The sequence below is a fragment of the Eucyclogobius newberryi genome, unplaced genomic scaffold, assembly GCF_026437365.1.
Source record: "Eucyclogobius newberryi isolate DKJ021-1_F unplaced genomic scaffold, fEucNew1.0.hap1 SCAF_7, whole genome shotgun sequence".
NCBI lineage: Eukaryota > Metazoa > Chordata > Actinopteri > Gobiiformes > Gobiidae > Eucyclogobius > Eucyclogobius newberryi.
In genome coordinates, this window is record NW_027316389.1 from 40,072,384 (window position 1) to 40,092,383 (window position 20,000).

General features: G+C 46.7%; 1 protein-coding gene across 1 annotated transcript in view; it reads right to left on the reverse strand.

The window, feature by feature from the left end:
- Positions 1–20,000, reverse strand: part of mctp2a (multiple C2 domains, transmembrane 2a) — a 151,596-nt gene that overhangs the window by 105,385 nt on the left and 26,211 nt on the right. The window contains exons 4-7 of the mRNA XM_072435032.1: positions 18,356–18,498; positions 15,779–15,855; positions 15,597–15,711; positions 15,496–15,519 (exon numbers count right to left, since the gene is read on the reverse strand). Coding sequence (XP_072291133.1) covers positions 15,496–15,519; positions 15,597–15,711; positions 15,779–15,855; positions 18,356–18,498 — 359 coding nt within the window. The remainder of the gene's footprint in view (positions 1–15,495; positions 15,520–15,596; positions 15,712–15,778; positions 15,856–18,355; positions 18,499–20,000) is intronic.

Sequence of the window (20,000 nt, forward strand, 5' to 3'; positions counted from 1 at the left end):
AAACCGGGTCACTTTCGACCGACTAGCGTCCACTACCTTAGCTCCAGTTCAATCTTTCTTTACGTCATCCACAGTCACTGTCGTAGGGACGCCTGTGAGAACTCCTCTGACCGTGTGTCTCTATGGCCGACTTCCTGTTTGACTTTTGACGATTCTCATCCTTCGGCTCGGGCCTAATAATAATAAGAAACCAGGCGAGAACAAAGACTCGAGCATTCCGTTGAATGAATTCCACTCCATGGCTTGAGCCAAAAATGTACGCTGTTCTCCAAAAGACTCTAGTGACCCAAAAAATATATCTATTCTTACACTTGATGGTAATAGGCTCAGCTCTAAGGTTCAGCTCTATGGTTCAGCTCTAAGGTTCAGCTCTAAGGTTCAGCTCTAAAGTTAAGCTCTAAGGTTCAGCTCTAAGGTTCAGCTCTAAAGTTAAGCTCTAAGGTTCAGCTCTGAGGTTCAGCTCTAAGGTTCAGCTCTGAGGTTCAGCTCTAAGGTTCAGCTCTAAGGTTCAGCTCTAAGGTTCAGCTCTGAGGTTCAGCTCTATGGTTCAGCTCTGAGGTTCAGCTCTAAGGTTCAGCTCTGAGGTTCAGCTCTAAGGTTCAGCTCTAAGGTTCAGCTCTGAGGTTCAGCTCTGAGGTTCAGCTCTATGGTTCACCTCTGAGGTTCAGCTCTAAGGTTCAGCTCTATGGTTCAGCTCTGAGGTCCAGCTCTAAGGTTCAGCTCTAAGGTTCAGCTCTAAGGTTCAGCTCTAAGGTTCAGCTCTGAGGTTCAGCTCTAAGGTTCAGCTCTGAGGTTCAGCTCTAAGGTTTAGCTCCAAGGTTCAGATCTAAGGTTCAGCTCTGAGGTTCAGCTCTAAGGTTCAGCTCTGAGGTTCAGCTCTAAGGTTCAGCTCTGATGTTTAGCTCCAAGGTTCAGCTCTAAGGTTCAGCTCTGAGGTTCAGCTCTAAGGTTCAGCTCTGAGGTTCAGCTCTAAGGTTCAGCTCTGAGGTTCAGCTCTAAGGTTCAGCTCTGAGGTTCAGCTCTAAGGTTCAGCTCTGAGGTTCAGCTCTAAGGTTCAGCTCTAAGGTTCAGCTCTAAGGTTCAGCTCTAAGGTTCAGCTCTGAGGTTCAGCTCTAAGGTTCAGCTCTGATGTTTAGCTCTGAGGTTCAGCTCTAAGGTTCAGCTCTGATGTTTAGCTCCAAGGTTCAGCTCTAATGTTCAGCTCTAAGGTTCAGCTCTGATGTTCAGCTCTAAGGTTCAGCTCTGAGGTTCAGCTCTAAGGTTCAGCTCTGATGTTTAGCTCTGAGGTTCAGCTCTAAGGTTCAGCTCTGATGTTTAGCTCCAAGGTTCAGCTCTAAGGTTCAGCTCTGAGGTTCAGCTCTAAGGTTAAGCTCTAAGGTTCAGCTCTGAGGTTCAGCTCTACAGTTCTGCCTTTTGTTTGTGTTTAAGGCTCTTTTTGGCTTTTTGCCTGATTATTGATCCAGTTTATTTCACATTAGTTCAAGTTTTCACTGTTTGAGTCTCATGACATTTTGATCTTACATCGTGTCGACTCAGAGACACGACAAAAGGCTTTAAACAACTTTGCTCCTGTGGAACAAAACACAGAGACTTTTTAATTAAATCATTGTATGCCTTTTATTGATGACTCCGGGCCGCTCAGGGCCGCTCAGGGCCGCTCTGGGCCGCTCAGCTCTGCAGTGCCCCGTCAGGTCTGAAGAAGAGGTAATCCAAGAGCAAATGTCGCTCCTATCCAGAGTCAGTCAGTCCGATAGACATTATTTGACAACTTTATGATAAAATGTAGGAAATGTATGTTATTTTGTAAAAGTTTTCCTTGGAGACAAAGCACACGTCTGTGCACAGAAGGGGCTTGAGAGGAGCAGGTGAAAAACAGCCTTAAACCGAGGCTCTGTCATAAGTGTCTCTGAAGATGTGGAGCAGCTTAAACTAAAGGTTAAAATGTTATAACGTCATATTAGGCTATTTTAAACTGGTCATTTTTCGATTAAACTTGAGAGCCAAATACAGTATTGCATACTTGTTGTTTTTGACCGCACAGGGTCAAACTAAACTGAGGGGACTCAAAACGTTCAAGAAGATCGGTATCGGACTCCGGATTGGTATCGGAACTGGAAACTGGATTGGGATGTCCTAAGCTCCGCCTTTTGTCGAGTGACAGAAGGGAATTCATGGCAGCAGCTGCTGCTGCTGCTATTACTACTACTGCTACTATAAATACTCCTACTACTAGTAGTATGTTTTAACAACATACCTGGTGAGCCAGATATCAAAAAGGGGGCGGAGTCTGTGCAATCTTTGGAGATGAAATAATGACCCACAGGTTGTTCTTTTGGGGTGTTTTCATCATTTGAGTATGTCTCCTTTAAAATAGAGCTAAAACAGTCTCATTCTCTTCATTGTTTTATACAAGCCTCTCCAGCACTGCCAACGTTTTATTGATGGTTTTACTGAGATGTTTCAGTCGTATGCACAGACTTTGATGGTTTGGTCATTACAGGTGGTTTTAATGTCCATGTTGATAATATTTGTGACAGAAACGCTAAAGAGCTTGATGCTGGCCCCACCCACAGCAGAGTGGCCCCACCCACAGCAGAGTGGCCCCACCCACAGCAGAGGGCACACTCCAGATCTCATAATTACAAAGGGGGTAAATATTTTAAATGTTAATGTGATCGATGTTGCTCTGAATGATCATTTCTGTGTCTTCTTTGACCTATCTGTTTCTCCCAAACCTCCGGTTGGTCCTGCAGCTGTTCAGGACTGGTCCTGCAGTTGTTCAGAGGAGACACATAAGTGATGGCACAGGTGCATTGTTTATGGAAATGATAAACTTTGAAAATGTCTCATGTTCTAATGTAAATGATTTGTTGAACTCTGTTACATCGAGTGTTGTTGTTGTCGTTGTTTTATGGCGGTTGGCATCCAATTGTTGCATTACCGCCAGACTTTATTCCTCAGACTTTTCGTAGTTGTTGTTGTTGTTGTTTTATGGCGGTTGGCATCCGAGTTGTTGTTGTTGTTGTTGTTGTTTTATGGCGGTTGGCATCCAATTGTTGCATTACCGCCAGACTCCTCAGACTGTCGTAGTCCGTAAAAGTACTCCTTCCATTGCTTTGGTGTTACAAAGCCCATGAGGTCATGATATGTCTTTGTGACTAGAATAGTTGTTGTGTCAGAGACCAACCGAAGTCAAGGCACTGGAAGAAGAACTTTTAGGACTACGACAAAGTCTAAGGAATAAAGTCTGGCGGTAATGCAACACTCGGATGTCAACCGCCATAAAACAACAACAACAACAACAACAACCGGCTTTATGCTTTCTCAGGGTTGATGGGGGGCAGAGTGAGGCTGGCGGTATGGTTTTTAGCCAGGTAGGAAATGCGAAGGCGCGGCTTGCGGGGGTTGGTGATCTGCGTGTGAGCCCGTCGGTGGCTTTGTCTGCTATAGCTCCGTGGAAGTTTTTCCCGGCTCCTGTTGATGTTAGCTTGCATGGCAAGCTTGGAGGAGTCGCTGGGAGGGCACCGCAGTTTGCCGTTCAAGCGATTATTGATAAGCACTCAGGTGATGTGTTTATTTATACCGACGGGTCTAGGGATCCTGAGAGTGGGCGTACTGGCGCTGCTTATTTTGTGCCTGACCTGGGGCTGGCGGTCAAGAAGAGGTTGACAGATCGCCTTTCTGTTTTCACGTCGGAACTCATAGCGATACGGTTGGCATTGGAATGGGCGGAATCTGCTTTGCAGTGTTGCGGCATTGTGGTGGCCTCTGACAGCCTTTCTGCATTGCAAAGCATTAAATCTGGGAAATCGGATTGCAGACAGGATGTGTTGAATGGCATATTCTGTCTGCTGCTCTCCCTGTCCAGGAAGGATGTGAGGGTTTCCTTCATTTGGGTCCCTGCGCATGTGGGGGTGGATGGTAACGAAATGGCTGATGCACTGGCTAAGCGTTCCCTTAGGCGGCCATCAATTGATGTGGCGGTTGAGTTAAGCAAATCTGAAGTCAAGCCCGTTATCAAGAGTCATGTGGTCGGCCTTTGGCAGGAATTTTGGAGCCACTGTGTTACTGGACGGCATCTCTATCACATACAGGATAGTGTGGGTCCTTGCGGGTCTATGGGCAGGAACGCGTGGGAGGAAAGGGCCTTCGCCCGCATGAGGATTGGCCATGCTGGACCCAATTGGTCACTGAGTAGGATAGGCAAGCATCCGACCGGTCTGTGCGGTCGCTGTCGGGTGCCAGAGACTGTCGAGCATGTGCTGATTTGCTGTGAGGCTTATGATAGAGAAAGGGCCGGGTTGGCCTTGTGGTTTCGGAATAATGGGCGGGAGTTCAATCTGCGGAACGTTCTGGCGATCCAGTCACAGGGTTTGTTGTTGTTGTTGTTGTTGTTTTATGGCGGTTGGCATCCGAGTGTTGCATTACCGCCAGACTTTATTCCTCAGACTTTTCGTAGTCCTCAGACTGTCATAGTCCGTAAAAGTACTCCTTCCATTGCTTTGGTGTTACAAAGCCCATGAGGTCATGATATGTCTTTGTGACCGGCTTTATTCCAGGGAGACTCTTCTTCATCTTCCTCTCCCTCTTTGACGTTCGGTGCTTTGGAAGTACAAAGCCCATGAGATCATGGGACGTCTTTGTCGTTTTATCCTTTAGAAGTCCTTCTTCCATCACTTTGGTGTTTCGGCTTTAGTCCAGGGAGACTCTTCTTCACCTTCCTCGCCCTCTTTGACGTTCGGTGCTTTGGAAGTACAAAGCCCATGAGATCATGGGACATCTTTGTTGTTTTACAAAGCCCATGAGGTCATGGGACGTCTTTGTCGTTTTATCCTTTAGAAGTCCTTCTTCCATCACTTTGGCGTTTCTAAGCCCATGAAGCCCAAGCGCGTTAGAACATCCTCTTGCTCCTCATCCTCGGCTCAGTCTCCAACACCCCCCACCTCTATAAACGTTTACCCAGCCCTGTGCTACATAAGTAAGCAACCACAGCCTGACACAAACCCTGTGACTGGATCGCCAGAACGTTCCGCAGATTGAACTCCCGCCCATTATTCCGAAACCACAAGGCCAACCCGGCCCTTTCCCTATCATAAGCCTCACAGCAAATCAGCACATGCTCGACAGTCTCTGGCACCCGACAGTGACCACACAGACCGGTCGGATGTTTGCCTATCCTACTCAGTGACCAATTGAGTCCAGTATGGCCAATCCTCATGCGGGCGAAGGCCCTTTCCTCCCACGCGTTCCTGCCCATAGACCCGCAAGGACCCACACTACCCTGTATGTGATAGAGATGCCGTCCAGTAACACAGTGGCTCCAAAATTCCTGCCAAAGGCCGACCACATGACTCTTGATAACGGGCTTGACTTCAGACTTGCCCAACTCAACCGCCACATCAATTGATGGCCGCCGAAGGGAACGTTTAGCCAGTGCATCAGCCATTTCGTTACCATCCACCCCCACATGCGCAGGGACCCAAATGAAGGAAACCCTCACATCCTTCCCGGACAGGGAGAGCATCAGACAGAAGATGCCATTCAACACATCCTGTCTGCAATCCGATTTCCCAGATTTAATGCTTTGCAATGCAGAAAGGCTGTCAGAGGCCACCACAATGCCGCAACACTGCAAAGCAGATTCCGCCCATTCCAACGCCAACCATATCGCTATAAGTTCCGACGTGAAAACAGAAAGGCGATCTGTCAACCTCTTCTTGACCGCTAGCCCCAGGTCAGGCACAAAATAAGCGGCGCCAGTACGCCCACTCTCAGGATCCCTAGACCCGTCGGTATAAATAAACACATCACCTGAGTGCTTATCGATGAGCGCTTGAACGGCAAACTGCGGTGCCCTCCCAGCGACTCCTCCAAGCTTGCCATGCAAGCTAACATCAACAGGAGCCGGGACAAACTTCCACGGAGCTATAGCAGACAAAGCCACCGACGGGCTCACACGCAGATCACCAACCCCCGCAAGCCGCGCCTTCGCATTTCCTACCTGGCTGAAAACCATACCGCCAGCCACACTCTGCCCCCCATCAACCCTGAGAAAGTCCCTCACCGGGTGAGAGCTCGTATGACCTTGCACATTCACCCAGTAAGCCAACAGAAGTTCTAGCCTCCGGAGCCGTAACGGCAATTCCCCCAACTCAACCTGCAGCGCCGAGACAGGGGAGGTCCTAAAAGCCCTACAGCAGATGCGCAAGGCCTGGGCTTGCTCCACATCAAGCTTCTTTAAGTTAGTCTCAGCCGCAGACATGTAGGCTATACAGCCATAATCAATAGCCGCCCTCATGACGGCCCGATAAATACCCAGGAGCGACCTTCTGTTGGCCCCCCAGTCCTGGCCGGATAGACAACGAAGCAAGTTATTCACCCTTTTGCATTTACCACTGACCTCATCAATGTGCCGACGCCAACTAAGCCTCTCGTCAAAGGTGACCCCCAAGAACCTCACCTCCCTGACCTGTTCGAGCACCTGCCCATGCAGTCGAAGGGAGACGTCCCTATGCCCATTGAAGAAACAGATCACTTGAGACTTCCGTACGGACAGTTTAAACCCCCACTTTTGTGTCAGGCTGTGGTTGCTTACTTATGTAGCACAGGGCTGGGTAAACGTTTATAGAGGTGGGGGGTGTTGGAGACTGAGCCGAGGATGAGGAGCAAGAGGATGTTCTAACGCGCTTTGACTTCATGGGCCTAGAAACGCCAAAGTGATGGAGGAAGGACTTCTAAAGGATAAAACGACAAAGACGTCCCATGACCTCATGGGCTTTGTACTTCCAAAGCACCGAACGTCAAAGAGGGAGAGGAAGATGAAGAAGAGTCTCCCTGGAATAAAGCCGGTTGGTCTCTGACACAACAACTATTCTAGTCACAAAGTCATATCATGACCTCATGGGCTTTGTAACGCCAAAGCAATGGGAGGAGTACTTTTACGGACTACGACAACAACAACAACGGACTACGACAGAGTTTGAGGACTACGAAACGTCTGAGGAATAAAGTCTGGCGGTAATGCAACACTCGGATGCCAACCGCCATAAAACAACAACAACAACAACAACAACAACAACCGGCTTTATTCCAGGGAGACTCTTCTTCATCTTCCTCTCCTTCTTTGACGTTCGGTGCTTCCACCGTACAGCTTTATTCTTTAGGCTTCATTCTATAGGCTTTAATATTTCCACTGTTTTGAATGTTCTGGACACCATCTGGACAGGTTTCTAGGCCCATGAAGTAAGAAGAAGAAGAAGAAGAAGAGCTAGTCTCCGGTCTGGAGAGACGGGAGATGGCGGAGGAGAGTGGATCGGTGGTTGAAGACGTTCTGGACGGCGTGGAGGAGCAGCCTTTTCTGCCTGCACGTGCCCGGAAACGTAAAAAGTCCCTTAGCTCGTCCGAGGGTTCTGGGAATGAGCAGCAGGATGAGGCTGAAGCTATTGATATCCGGAGTGAGAGCAGAGACTGTAAGGTGATCATAAAGCTTGCACAGGATAGTGCATCCTTTAAGGAGTGGAATTCAGTGGCATTGTCAAAGAGCCTAACTGTAGCTGTGGGAGTGATCAAGAGTGCGAGTGTCCTTAGAGATGGCTCGCTGCTGGTCGTGTGCAAGGACGCGGCTCAGCAACGGAAGGCGATTGGAACTAAACGTCTGGGTGGAAAGGACATTCTTGTGTCTGATGCTGAAAGAAACACGGTCAGAGGAGTTATCGTAGGTGTCCCTACGGCGACGTCTGTGGATGAAGTTAAGGAGAATTTGACGGGAGCAACGGTGGTGGACGCTAGGCGGTGGAAGGTGACCCGGTCTGGGGTAAGATGTGACAGCTTGTCGGTAATGGTAACGCTTGAAGGGAGGTGCCTGCCTAGTAAGGTGTTCATTGGGTTCATGTGCCATGACGTTAGGCCATATGTTCCACCGCCCCTGCGTTGCTTTAAGTGCCAGCGCTTTGGGCATATTGCAGCGGTCTGTAGAGGGAGGCAAAGATGTGGTAAATGTGCAGGAGATCACGAGTATGGGAAGTGTGACGTGGGAGCAAAACTGAAGTGCTGTAACTGTGGGGAAGAACATAGCTCTGCCTACGGGGGATGCAGCAAAAGAGCTGCTGAGGTACATAAAATAAAGGTCTCTCAAGGTATATCCTATGCAGATGCAGTCAAGAAAGTTTCAAGTAACGAGTTTAGAGTAAATACAGAGAGAGGAGCCAGCGCTGCTCCCAGCCAGGGCGAAATGAGAAAGGCCAGCGTGACTCCCAAGAAGTGTGAAGGTTTCAAGAGTGGAGGTCCCAAGTGTGCAGGTTCCAGAATTAATGAGAATACCCTGGTTGTGGATAGAGAGGATTTTGTACTCTTTATGGTGGATGTTGTAAACTGTGCTGCTCAGACTCAAAGCAGAACTGAAAGGATCAGGATCATTGCTAAAGCTGCAGGGAGATTCCTTGTAACAAAGGAGCTTGATTGGGCAGATATAGAAAACAGGCTAAAGGCGCTAAATGGGAGTCGGAGTGATGGGGGTCTGCTTTTGGGGAGTCAGAGTGATCAGAGTGACGAGATGGGGGTGGGGGTGGTCTCCTGTCCTCGTCCAGTCTCGTAGACGCACGGCTACCAAGCAGCGACATCGGTGGAAGTATTAAAGCCTATAGAATGAAGCCTAAAGAATAAAGCTGTACGGTGGAAGCACCGAACGTCAAAGAAGGAGAGGAAGATGAAGAAGAGTCTCCCTGGAATAAAGCCGGTTGGTCTCTGAAACAACAACAACTATTCTAGTCACAAAGACATATCATGACCTCATGGGCTTTGTAACACCAAAGCAATGGAAGGAGTACTTTTACGGACTACGACAGAGTCTGAGGACAAAGCACTGGAAGTCAAGGCACTGGAAGAAGAACTTTTAGGACTACGACAAAGTCTAAGGAATAAAGTCTGGCGGTAATGCAACACTCGGATGTCAACCGCCATAAAACAACAACAACAACAACAACAACCATTGCCCCTGGAGGAATAAAGTCTGGCGGTAATGCAACAATAAATAAAGTCTGGCGGTAATGCAACAATTGGATGCCAACCGCCATAAAACAACAACAACAACAACCATTGCCCCTAAGAAGGCTAAAATTAAACAAAAAAAGCAGAAGGTGCAATGATGATTGGGTCAGGGCACAGGTGCTGAACAGTTTCACTCACATAGTTAACATGTCGCTTCATTCTGGAACATTCTCAATGTCTTTGAAAACTGCGGTCATAAAGCCTCTCCTAAAGAAGAGCGGGGAAGCCGCAAAAGCAGCCTTAAGCCCATAAGACCATTCAAAGAGCTTGGCTAGTAAAATTATTGACAGTGCTCAATTATTTTTAGTTTAAAAATAAAATTGAAGGAATTTCATTCCGTTGCCATTTCTAAAATCCTCAAAATTAATGTTTTAATGCCACAGTAAACATTGTACCCTAATCTGCTGTCGGCGTGCTAGCTACCATTGCATCAAGGGGAAAGACCCAGAGCTAGCTCCACAACCAGGAAGTAATGTGGAAGAAAGATTTTTTAGCGAAATGCACCAAAGAGCACGCTCCATTGGCTTGAATGGACCGCCATCTTGTGCCCTTGTGGCTTGGTCTCTGACCATATGCCCCTGACCTGTGGTGTGTCCCAAGGGTCAGTCCTGGGTCAGTCCTGGGTCCTCTTCTGTTCAACCTCTACATGCTGCCGTTAGGTCAGCTGATACGCAGTGAAAATGTGTCCTATCACAATGATGCAGACGAGTCAGATCTGTGTTTCACTGTCGCAGGTGAATATGGACCAGTGGATTCTGTCACTGCATCCAACAGATCAGTTTGTGGAGGCAGAACAACTTTCTCCAGCTGAACTCAGACAAGACTGAAATCATCGTCTTTGTCACAGAAACAAAGAGAAGTGTTAGAGGTCACCTTGCCTTGCCTACTCCTACTACAGCTACTAGTACCACTACACTACTACAACAAATACCACTGCAACTACTACTATACTACTACAACAAATACTCCTACTCCTAAAACAAATGCTCCTACAAATACTCCTACTCTTACTACAACTATATACACCATCATTTGTTCATTAATACATGCTGTCCTATTCAAATAAATAAATAAAATAAACTGAAAATACTAATATTTATATATATATATATATATATATATATATATATATATATATATATATCAAAAATATATCTACATTCTGAGAGAACCATGCCTCCATCATAATGGACCAGGGCCCACCACAGCAACCTGCCCGTGCCCCAACCTGACCACCTGACCCCCAGCCCTCTGTCCCACTCCTCCCCGGCTCTGGAGCCAGCCCACAGAGGAGGTTTGGTCCAGCGCTCCAGGAGACAGCAGGCACCACTGAGTAATGATGCAAACCACTCAGCAAATGATACATGCACATGTTTTCTGATGTATGCCCCGAGACCAGTTTACTGCGCTGGCAACTCCACCCTGATTGAATTTGAGCAGTAAAGTAGTAAATTAGACGTCTAAGTAGAGATAAGAATGGCTGTGTTTACATGCTCATCAATCAGGCTGTGCAAGTGGAGGGACAAGGATATGACTGTGGAGATGTGGAACATTTAAACATGATTCTCTCAAATAAACTCATCATATTACAGTAAGAAAAATCATCAGTAATAAATGATGATGCGGTAAGGTCTATTCCAGAGTACTGGAGAGGAGAATCCAACTGAAAGTCGAATCTCGGATTCAGGAGGAGCAGAGTGGTCTGTCCATAAGTCAGGGGTTGGAGGGTGTCCGGTTTGGGGACCACAGGATCTCATCTCTGCTGTTTGCAGACGATGTTGTCCTGATGGCTCCATCAAACCCGGACCTGCAGCTGCACTGGGACGGTTTGAGCCGAGTGTGAAGCGGCTGGGATAAGAATCAGCTCCAAATCTGAGGCCATGGTTCTCGACCAGAAAAAGGTGGCTTGCCCTCTCCAGATACAAGTGGTCGAAATGAGTTTCCTCCGCCGTGTGGCTGGGCGCTCCCTTAGAGATAAGGTGAGGAGCTCAGTCACACGGGGGAGCTCGGAGTAGAGGTGCTGCTCCTCCAGCTGAGGTGGCTCGGGCATCTGTTCCGGATGCCTCCTGGGCGCCTCCCTCGGGAGGTGTTTCAGGCATGTCCCACCGGGAAGAGGCCCCGGAGAAGACCCGGGACAAGCTGGAGGGACTATGTCTCTCGGCTGGCCTGGGAACGCCTCGGGATCCCCCCGGAGGAGTTAGAGGAAGTGTCTGGGGAGGAGGAAGTCTGAGAATCCCTGCTTGGACTGCTGCCCCCGCGACCCGGCCCCGGATAAAGCGGAAGAAGATGGATGGAATAAATGAGAGCATGAACAAGTCTAATATTACTCTTAGAGACAAATGGGTGGCTTTGCCAAATTAAGAAATAGGATATTATTTGATACTAAAATTAAAACTAAACTAGATACTCAATCAAACAAGTGTCGATTAACTAAAGCCTTCAGACTTGAGAACAATTCACAACAAAAGCAGAATAGATAAATACATTAAGATAAGAAAGAGTGTTTTTATTATCATTGTCAAAACATGATTGATGACGTTTTGCATATGAATGTAATGTAGTAAAGTGAGTGTTTTATTGTCACTTTAAGTGGACACATCCACTTCATGACCTTTTAAACATGTTACAATGATGTTCATATTATTATTCAGAGCATTTTAATGATGTGTAATCTTTTATTGACCTGTAATTGAGACTTGAGCTGTTTTGACCTACCCCCTATCTCCGCCCACATCTCTCTACTTAGTTGCAATTGTTTGAAAAATTGTTTTGAAAAATGAACAATCAATTGTCAGTGAAATGTCAATATTAACTACTTTTTCCATTTTGAGTCTAAAGTCACAAAAGCTTTATGTTGACAACGTGAAATGATTTGAAACACACAGTTCAACACAATGAGGTGAAAACCGTGGGGAAAAGGTGTAACGTCATGGGGAATATTTGAATCTGATTGGTCAAAGGAACAAGGCGAAAAATCAGAGAAAAGAGTTTTTCCTGTCCTTAAATACACCAAACTCTTCTGTGGGCAGCTTTTTGTTTTTGACTTTCGCCCAGACGACACTCAGCAGCTCAAACTGGACAGTGCATGAGAATTCAGTTACTCTTACTTGAGTAGATGTTTTTCCAAATTTCTTGGACCACAACTTTGTACTTTAATTGAATTCAAATAATGTTGTGTTGCCCTCACTTGAGTACACTCTTTGGATACTCTACCCACCTCTGGCAGAATCGCTCAGGAGTGGAAAAGTATTTAGGGAAGCTACCTCTCAAGTAGAGTAACCGTGTGGGCGTAATATCTGATTTGTACTTTGAACTTTTCTGGTGGTGGTATTGTGGGGGAGGCGTCCTTCGTGGTCCTTCCTTTGTCTCTATGGAGATGTTATTGCTTGGCCTAAAATGTTCCTAAGCGTGCCATTAAACTTTGATTTATTCATTTACAGGTGTTTTTATCACACCTCTCGCCTCTCCACAGATCTAACCTGCAACTGTGCTAACTGTACTGTGGAACATTCCAGGCAAAGCAATCTCCATGAAGACAAGAAGGTAACAGACCCTCCCCTAAAGTGTCTTAGTGCACCCTTAAGTTGACAGATAAAACCTAATTATGAACACAATCTGGTCTTTCAAAAGACACAAACATGAGATAAAGTACATCAGATCTGAAGAAGCAAGAAACACAAATCACATCGTCAACAGCAGGCTTTTGTCACGTGTTGATTTACTCTGTACTACTAAAGTAAGAGGAAAAGTACGGTACAATTTGATGAAAAAGTACTACAAGTCATCCCCAGTGTTTATGCTGAACACATTTCTCTCCATTATTACAATTGCACTTAACTTTCAGAGGCCCCCGAAGAGAATGTATTTGTTCTCCTAAAATTGCCGTGCGATTGCTTCCATATGGCAGAACAGCATGGGCACAAGCGCAACGACTTCAGTCCTGGCTCCATTTGGCTGGCACCATCCGTACCTGTCACATTACATGCTAACATCTGGGTTATTGCCTTGTTATGCCTGGGAATTATCAACCCAGTCTTTGGGCATCTCCTCTCTGGCACCAGCCCAGACAACCAACCCCCGCCCTAGCACTTAGTGGCCCCTGGTCCAATGCTCGCCTACACAACGGTAACATAACCCTAAAGAAAGGAACTGATTACTGGAGCTTTTTATAGTGCATCCAGAAAGTATTCACAGCACCTTTTCCACATATTACAGCCTTAAAATTCTACAAACAATACTCCATAATGACCATGTGACGGAAGGTTGTTAGGATTATTTGCAAGTGTATGTAAAAATATATATTTACAAAAACAGTGTTTTTTTCAACTTCGTCAGAGTTTTTCTAAAACCTCATTAAATCTGTCAATAATATTATTTTAATCAATGAGGATATTACAGTGTCTGTTACATTTACTGCTGAGCGCAAGTCATTGGTCATTCTTTTACTTTTTTATATATAAGACTAAATCTTTCGAAGACAGTGTCTTGGGCTTGGTTATGGTTTGGAGGTAGAATTATTAAGACTTTTAAAAGTGTAGTCATGATTGTTTTATTGTATTTCATGTCATCTTTATTTCATTTGATTATTATATATTGATCCAAAACAAACTATTTCAATTTCAAGCTAGTGAATTTAATATATATATATATATATATATATATATATATATATATATATATATATATATATATTAAATTATATATATATATATATATATACACATGAATTTAAACATGATTTTTGGGTGAAAAACACAATTCACTAATTTACAAAAAGGATGCGGTACCCCAGCTTTTACTGATGAAACTTTTATCCACACATAATTTAAATAAAGTTTCCTTCAATTTGTGTAGAAAATGACTTTCTGCCACTAGGGGTGGGAGAGGGGGAGGGCTGTAAACCCCCTGAAAGAAAAATGTGATGAATGCCAAAAAAAAAAGAGAAAGAACTTCAAAATATTGTGGTATTGTCAAATTAGCATGGCGGCTAATTTTCACAACGCCACAGCAGAACAAGGCCGACTCCCTCTGTGTAGCGTTTTAACCATCTGCAGAGGATAACCTAGAATGTGCGTATTAAAAATGCTTTGGTTCTTTTGTCAGCTAATTTCAAATGCTGGTCCAGGAGGAGACAGAGCCGTGACAGCTGCAGCGGGTCTAAAGGTGTGAAGCTAAACCCACGCGCTTCCATCCCCAACAGCAAAGCGCCTATTTCACTCTGAATCTCATTAGACTGCCAATGTATTGAAAGGCACTCAGAAAATAGATGGAAGTTTGTTTACTCCTAACAAAACCAAACAGTCATGTGTAATAGCCATAAAAGCAGCGCTCCCATGACGGCAAATTTGTTGATTATTTTTGTGGTTTTGATCAGAATGTAATACTGCGTGCCATGTTTTCCCAGCAGTAAATGATACTGCGGAGTGTAATATCGGTGTTGGATGGAGTGTGTGCTGACAAAAGGAAGAGAGCGCTTACAAAAGAACAGCAGCACACCTCACTCTTTGTTGTGCTATTCCACAGTGAGATACTGCCCCCTAGTGCCAGAGTGAAAACAGCCACGTTGCAAAAAGAACGAGCAACTTGAATAATAAAGGAAGGAAAGTAAAATCACTCTTGTTCACTTAAAGATGCATGATGTAACTTTTCACTGTCTACTCCCCACGGCGATGATTGAGAATGTTCCACAGTGAATACATTGTAGACGACGCCCTAACGGCAGGGAAGAAATGTCGCCATTACATTGAGATGTAAATCATCTTAAAAATGACCCTTGATCTGGTCGGAATGGCTTTTAAAGTGTTTAGATTGCACCATAAAATAAGAAAAACTTCATATCTGATTCAAACATATACTTCTATTCAAACAGTGTGTCTGGAGATGTTTGTGAGAAATACACTTTATTATAAACCTACACGTGACATTTACTGACAATTAAAACGATGCGATCCAGTTAAAATAGTGACTAATGTGAAGCTGTTGCACACGACTCATCAGAGTAAGAGAATTAGAGTTTCAACGCAAGTTTGGGATTTTATTTAACCGTCAATTATGCAAAAGCCTTTTTGAAAAGCCTTTGAAAGTCTCTCTCGCTTAATCAATCCATGAATAATTAATAGAATTACCAATAAACAACTGAATAAAGATTTTGGATCATTCTGAGTTGATGATAAACTCGTCCCCTGGAGCTGGTCCCTGGGCGCTGTAGAGCCGACGCCCCAGGATGGGTCAAATGCAGAGAATGAATTTCCCTCACAAGGGACTAATAATTGTAGCTTGCATTACCCCGCCCTTATACAGCCAATTATTGTCATTGTGTCGATAACTTTTTACTTTAACTTTGAACAAAATTGTTGAAAACCCAATATTACATTTTAAAAAGCGAAAGACGCGAGACTGATGCACAAAAGAACTGGTCCAAGAGAACTATTACTAAAGAAAAATGATTACCTTGATCTTCTTTTGTGGCCATCGCTATTTAAAAGCAGAAATGACAAAAAATCAGTAGGAAAGAATAAAGTATTGCGTGCATTTCTCACAGGGACACTTACCGGACTCCTTTTGATAGTGGCATCTCGAAACATTAAACACACGTCCACGACAATCACACCCATGTCGTCTTCTTTGCTTTTGGGATCATCCAGAGGAAGCTCCATCTCGTAGTTTCTGAAGGAGATGAGGCCAAATGAAACAAGTTGGATTTGTAATCATCGGAGGCAATAGCACCACTCACTTGTATAAATCAAGACTTTTCAAGTCAATAGTGCTGGAACCCATGAAGTCATCCGAAGTACGGTTTTTATCGTAGACCTGGAAACAGCAGGAACTGTTACAGAAATCAAGAGAGTTTATTTAAAAAGCACTGTATTTTCAATTGTTGGTACGACCCGAAAAATTAAACCAATATGTTTTGTCATGACTGAGCTCTGGGTGAGGGATATTACTGTGGACTCGAGTAGGACTACGCAAAACACATTGCAATAAAAAAGAGTGAAAGGGCAAAGTATTTCCCCTCCTTGAACCGACACCTTAATGTGGTGGAGTGGTTTGAGCGCCCAAATGATCCCAGATGCTACGTTGTTGGATTGGCATTACTGGGGCTCCATCCTGGAGCGAGGCCTGGGGTGGGCGCTCGACCGCGAGTGTCTGGTGGCCGGGCCCCGTAGGGGCACAGCCCAAACGAGCAACGTGGGGCCATCCTCCCGTGGACACATCCCCTGCAGGAGGATCCGTATGGGGCGGGTGCAGAGTGATCTGGGCGGCAGTCGACGGAGGGGGCCTCAATGACCAGATCTCTGAACACAGCTTGTGCGAGAGGTTGAGCGCTACAGATATAGTGGGCCTCACCTCCACGCACGGTTTGGGCTCTGGAACCATCTCCTCGAGAGGAGCTGGACGCTCCACCTCTCTGGTGTGGGCTTATAGCCCCTCAGCTCAGCCGCCGCGTGGGAGTTCAACCCGGTGGACGAGAGGGTCGCGTCCCTGCGCCTTCGGGTTTGGGACAGGTCTCTCACTGTTGTGGCGGCCTACGGGCCAAACAGCAGTGCAGAGTACCTGGACTTCTTGGGAGGGGTACTGGACAGTACACCAACCGGGGACTCCGTTGTTCTACTGGGGGACTGTAACACCTACGTGGGCAATGACAGTGACACCTGGAGAGTTGTGATCGGGAGGAACGGCTTCCCCGCTCTGAACCCATGCGGTGTTCAGTTATTGTCCATAATGAACACCATGTTCAAGCACAAGGTCCATCAGTGCACATGGCACCAGGACACAGGCCGGAGGTCAATGATCGACTTTGTTGTCATGTCATCTGACCTCCGGTCGCGTGTCTTGGACACTTGGGTGAAGCGAGGGGCAGAGCTGTCAACCGATCACCACCTGGTGGTGAGTTGGATTCCGAAGAAGCCTGACAGACTTGGCAGATCCAAGCGGATTGTGAGGGTCTGTTGGGAACGTCTGGCAGAGTCCTCTGTCAGCAGGGTCTTCAACTGACACCTCCGGGAGCGCTTCGCCCATATCCGGGGGAGGCTGGGGACATTGAGTCCGAGTGGACCATGTTCTCGACCTCCATTGACAATGTGGCTGCTCGGAGCTCTGGTTGCAAGGTCTCCGGTACCTGTCGCGGCGGCAACCCCCGAACCCGGTTGGTGACCGAAAGTAAGGAATGTCGTGAGGCTGAAGAAGGCCTCTTTGACTTGTTGACAGGTCTCGGCAGGCCAGGCTGGGGGAGTTCGGGGAGGCCATGCAGGAGGACTATCGGTCGGCCCAAAGAAATTCTGGCAAACCGTCTGGCGCCTCAGGAGGGTGAAGCAGTGCTTCACCAACACCGTTTACGGTGCGGGTGGAGACCTGCTGACCTTGATTGGGGATTTCGTCGGACAGTGGAAGGAATACTTTGAGGACCTGCAACATGCACTGGGACGGTTTGCAGCCGAGTGTGAATCAGCTGGGATGAGAATCAGCACCTCCAAATCCGAGGCCATGGTTCTCGACCGGAAAAAGGTGGCTTGTCTCCAGGTGGGTGGGGTGTCCTTGCCCGAAGTAGAGGAGTTCAAGTATCTCGGAGTCTTGTTCACGAGTGAGGGAAGGATGGAGCGTGAGATCGACAGTTGGATCGGTGCAGCGGCTGCAGTGATGCAGTCGCTGCATCGACTGTTGTGGTAAAGAGGGAGCTGAGCCGAAAGGCAAAGCTCTCTATTTACCGGTCGCTCTACGTTCTGACCTCACCTATGGTCATGAGCTTTGGGTAGTGACCGAAAGAACAAGATCGCAGATACAAGCGGTCGAAATGAGTTTCCTCCACCGAGTGCCTGGGCGCTCCCTTAGAGATAAGGTGAGGAGCTCAGTCACACGGGAGGAGCTCGGAGTAGAGCCGCTGCTCCTCCGCGTCGAGGGGAACCAGCTGAGGTGGCTCAGGCATCTGTTCATCATGCCTCCTGGGCGCCTCCCTGGCGCTGTGTTTTGGGTATGTCCCACCGGGAAGAGGCCCCGTGGAAGACGACTCGGGATCCCCCCAGAGGAGTTGGAGGAAGTGTCTGTCTACTTCTGGGATCTTCTGTTCCTCCGGACCTTGCTCCGTCCGACTACATTCCTGGACCTCCACCAGGTGCTCCCTCAGAGTACATTACCAGACCTCCACCAAGTGCTCCCTCAGAGTACATTACCAGACCTCCACCAGGTGCTCCCTCAGAGTACATTACCAGACCTCCACCAGGTGCTCCCTCAGAGTACATTACCAGACCTCCACCAGGTGCTCCCTCAGAGTACATTACCAGACCTCCACCAGGTGCTCCCTCAGAGTACCTACCCGGACCTCCACCAGGTGCTCCCGCTCCCTCAGAGGGTGAGAAAAGGACTCGTTCCAGCGCGGGTTCAGGTTCTTGTAAACCACTTTACTTTTGTAGAACTGCTTTCCTTCTAGTTTGAACTTCACATAAGGATCACTTGAACCTAAAGAAAATCAGAGAGCATCAAAATATTATCAACACACATCATTTATAATGTTGATGGTTTTAAGAAAACAAATAATTGATTTGAGTAGTTTTGATAACCAAGGTATTTCTGACTAGTTTGAACTATTTTATTATTGTTTTGGATTCATGTGATCTTTGGTTTCATACTTCAAATTGAATGAACATATGTTTAAACCTGACAGAAAAATCAGAAAAGAAGTCTTGATATTGTCTAGGGCCGCGGGTGGGCAAACTACGGCCCACTCAGGCATCTGTCTGCACTTGTATCCTTAATACATATGATGCGAAATCAATTACATAATAGATTCAATAGCCTATATTTGACAGAAAAGTTAGATTTTATTTGATATTTCAATTTTGGGATTTTATTTTTTCACACCAATGATCGCGGGCGCGCCCGGCCCTCCGCTACTTGCCTAGATTCGAATATGGCCCTCGGAGGAAAATAATTGCCCACCACTGGTCTAGGGCTTTCTGCAAATTCAAAGTTGCTTCACATTGTGTTTGTTTAGTTACAACAAACATCACCACTTTATACACAGGCAGGCAACAAAAGCAGTACCACAGTACACAGTACGTGTGGTTATAACGACTTACAGTAGATAACTACTGTACTGCCTAAGCCACTGACACTTCTATTGTAATTATTCCTGTATTTGTGTGTTCAAGTGCTAACTGTATGACATCAAAGTCTAAAACAGGCTGCAGATTAACCTTAAAATAATTGCAAAAACATGTGGAATCCTGTGTCAAATCAACTGTACATGATCACACACACCCCTCCCCCACAGAGAGACTGGTAGAACACAAGGAGGAGGTGCACCCCACACACGGCATCAAAAACACCAGGATGTAGCCGTTTAATTGTGAGCAATTGGAAACACTCGCCGGGAGCCCAAATCCAGAAGCAACCGGTGTTAATCTCTGTGAGCCGTGTTAGGAAAGTCTGTGTACTGGTGGGACGGGTGCGCGCTGGTATGGGAGGGATGTCTTTGTTTCAGCAATCGCATGCAGATTGGCCCAAAGAAGAGGGGGGATAAAGGGTTGCCTTGGCGAGCGCCCGCGGGAATGCTTGAATCACATGACAAAAGCCCTGTGGGGATGGTGCTGTCAGGCCTGTCAGCCCCCCACTCCAAATGAACATCTCGCACAGGCGGCCTGACCCACGGCAGCTCCACCCTGCCAGCCCCTGACAGCCAAAGCTCCAGGCAACTTGACAGGAGGAGAATGTGGCAGGAGGAGGGGAAAAAGCCCGGGCATGGGTGGGAACGGTGACGATGGGAATTAGGTGGGGGGGGACACAAAAGGGGTACTTGGGGGCTGGAGTAGGGCCGCCTTTCAGAATGTTTCATGCCACCGGTGGGTCGCTAGGTGGATTGTTGGGCAAACAGAGGAAGGAGCAGAGGAGGACAGAGGCTACGTCATCTCTTGCCACCGTGCCACGGGAGGGTCTAAGTTTCAGGGGTAATGTGTGGGCCC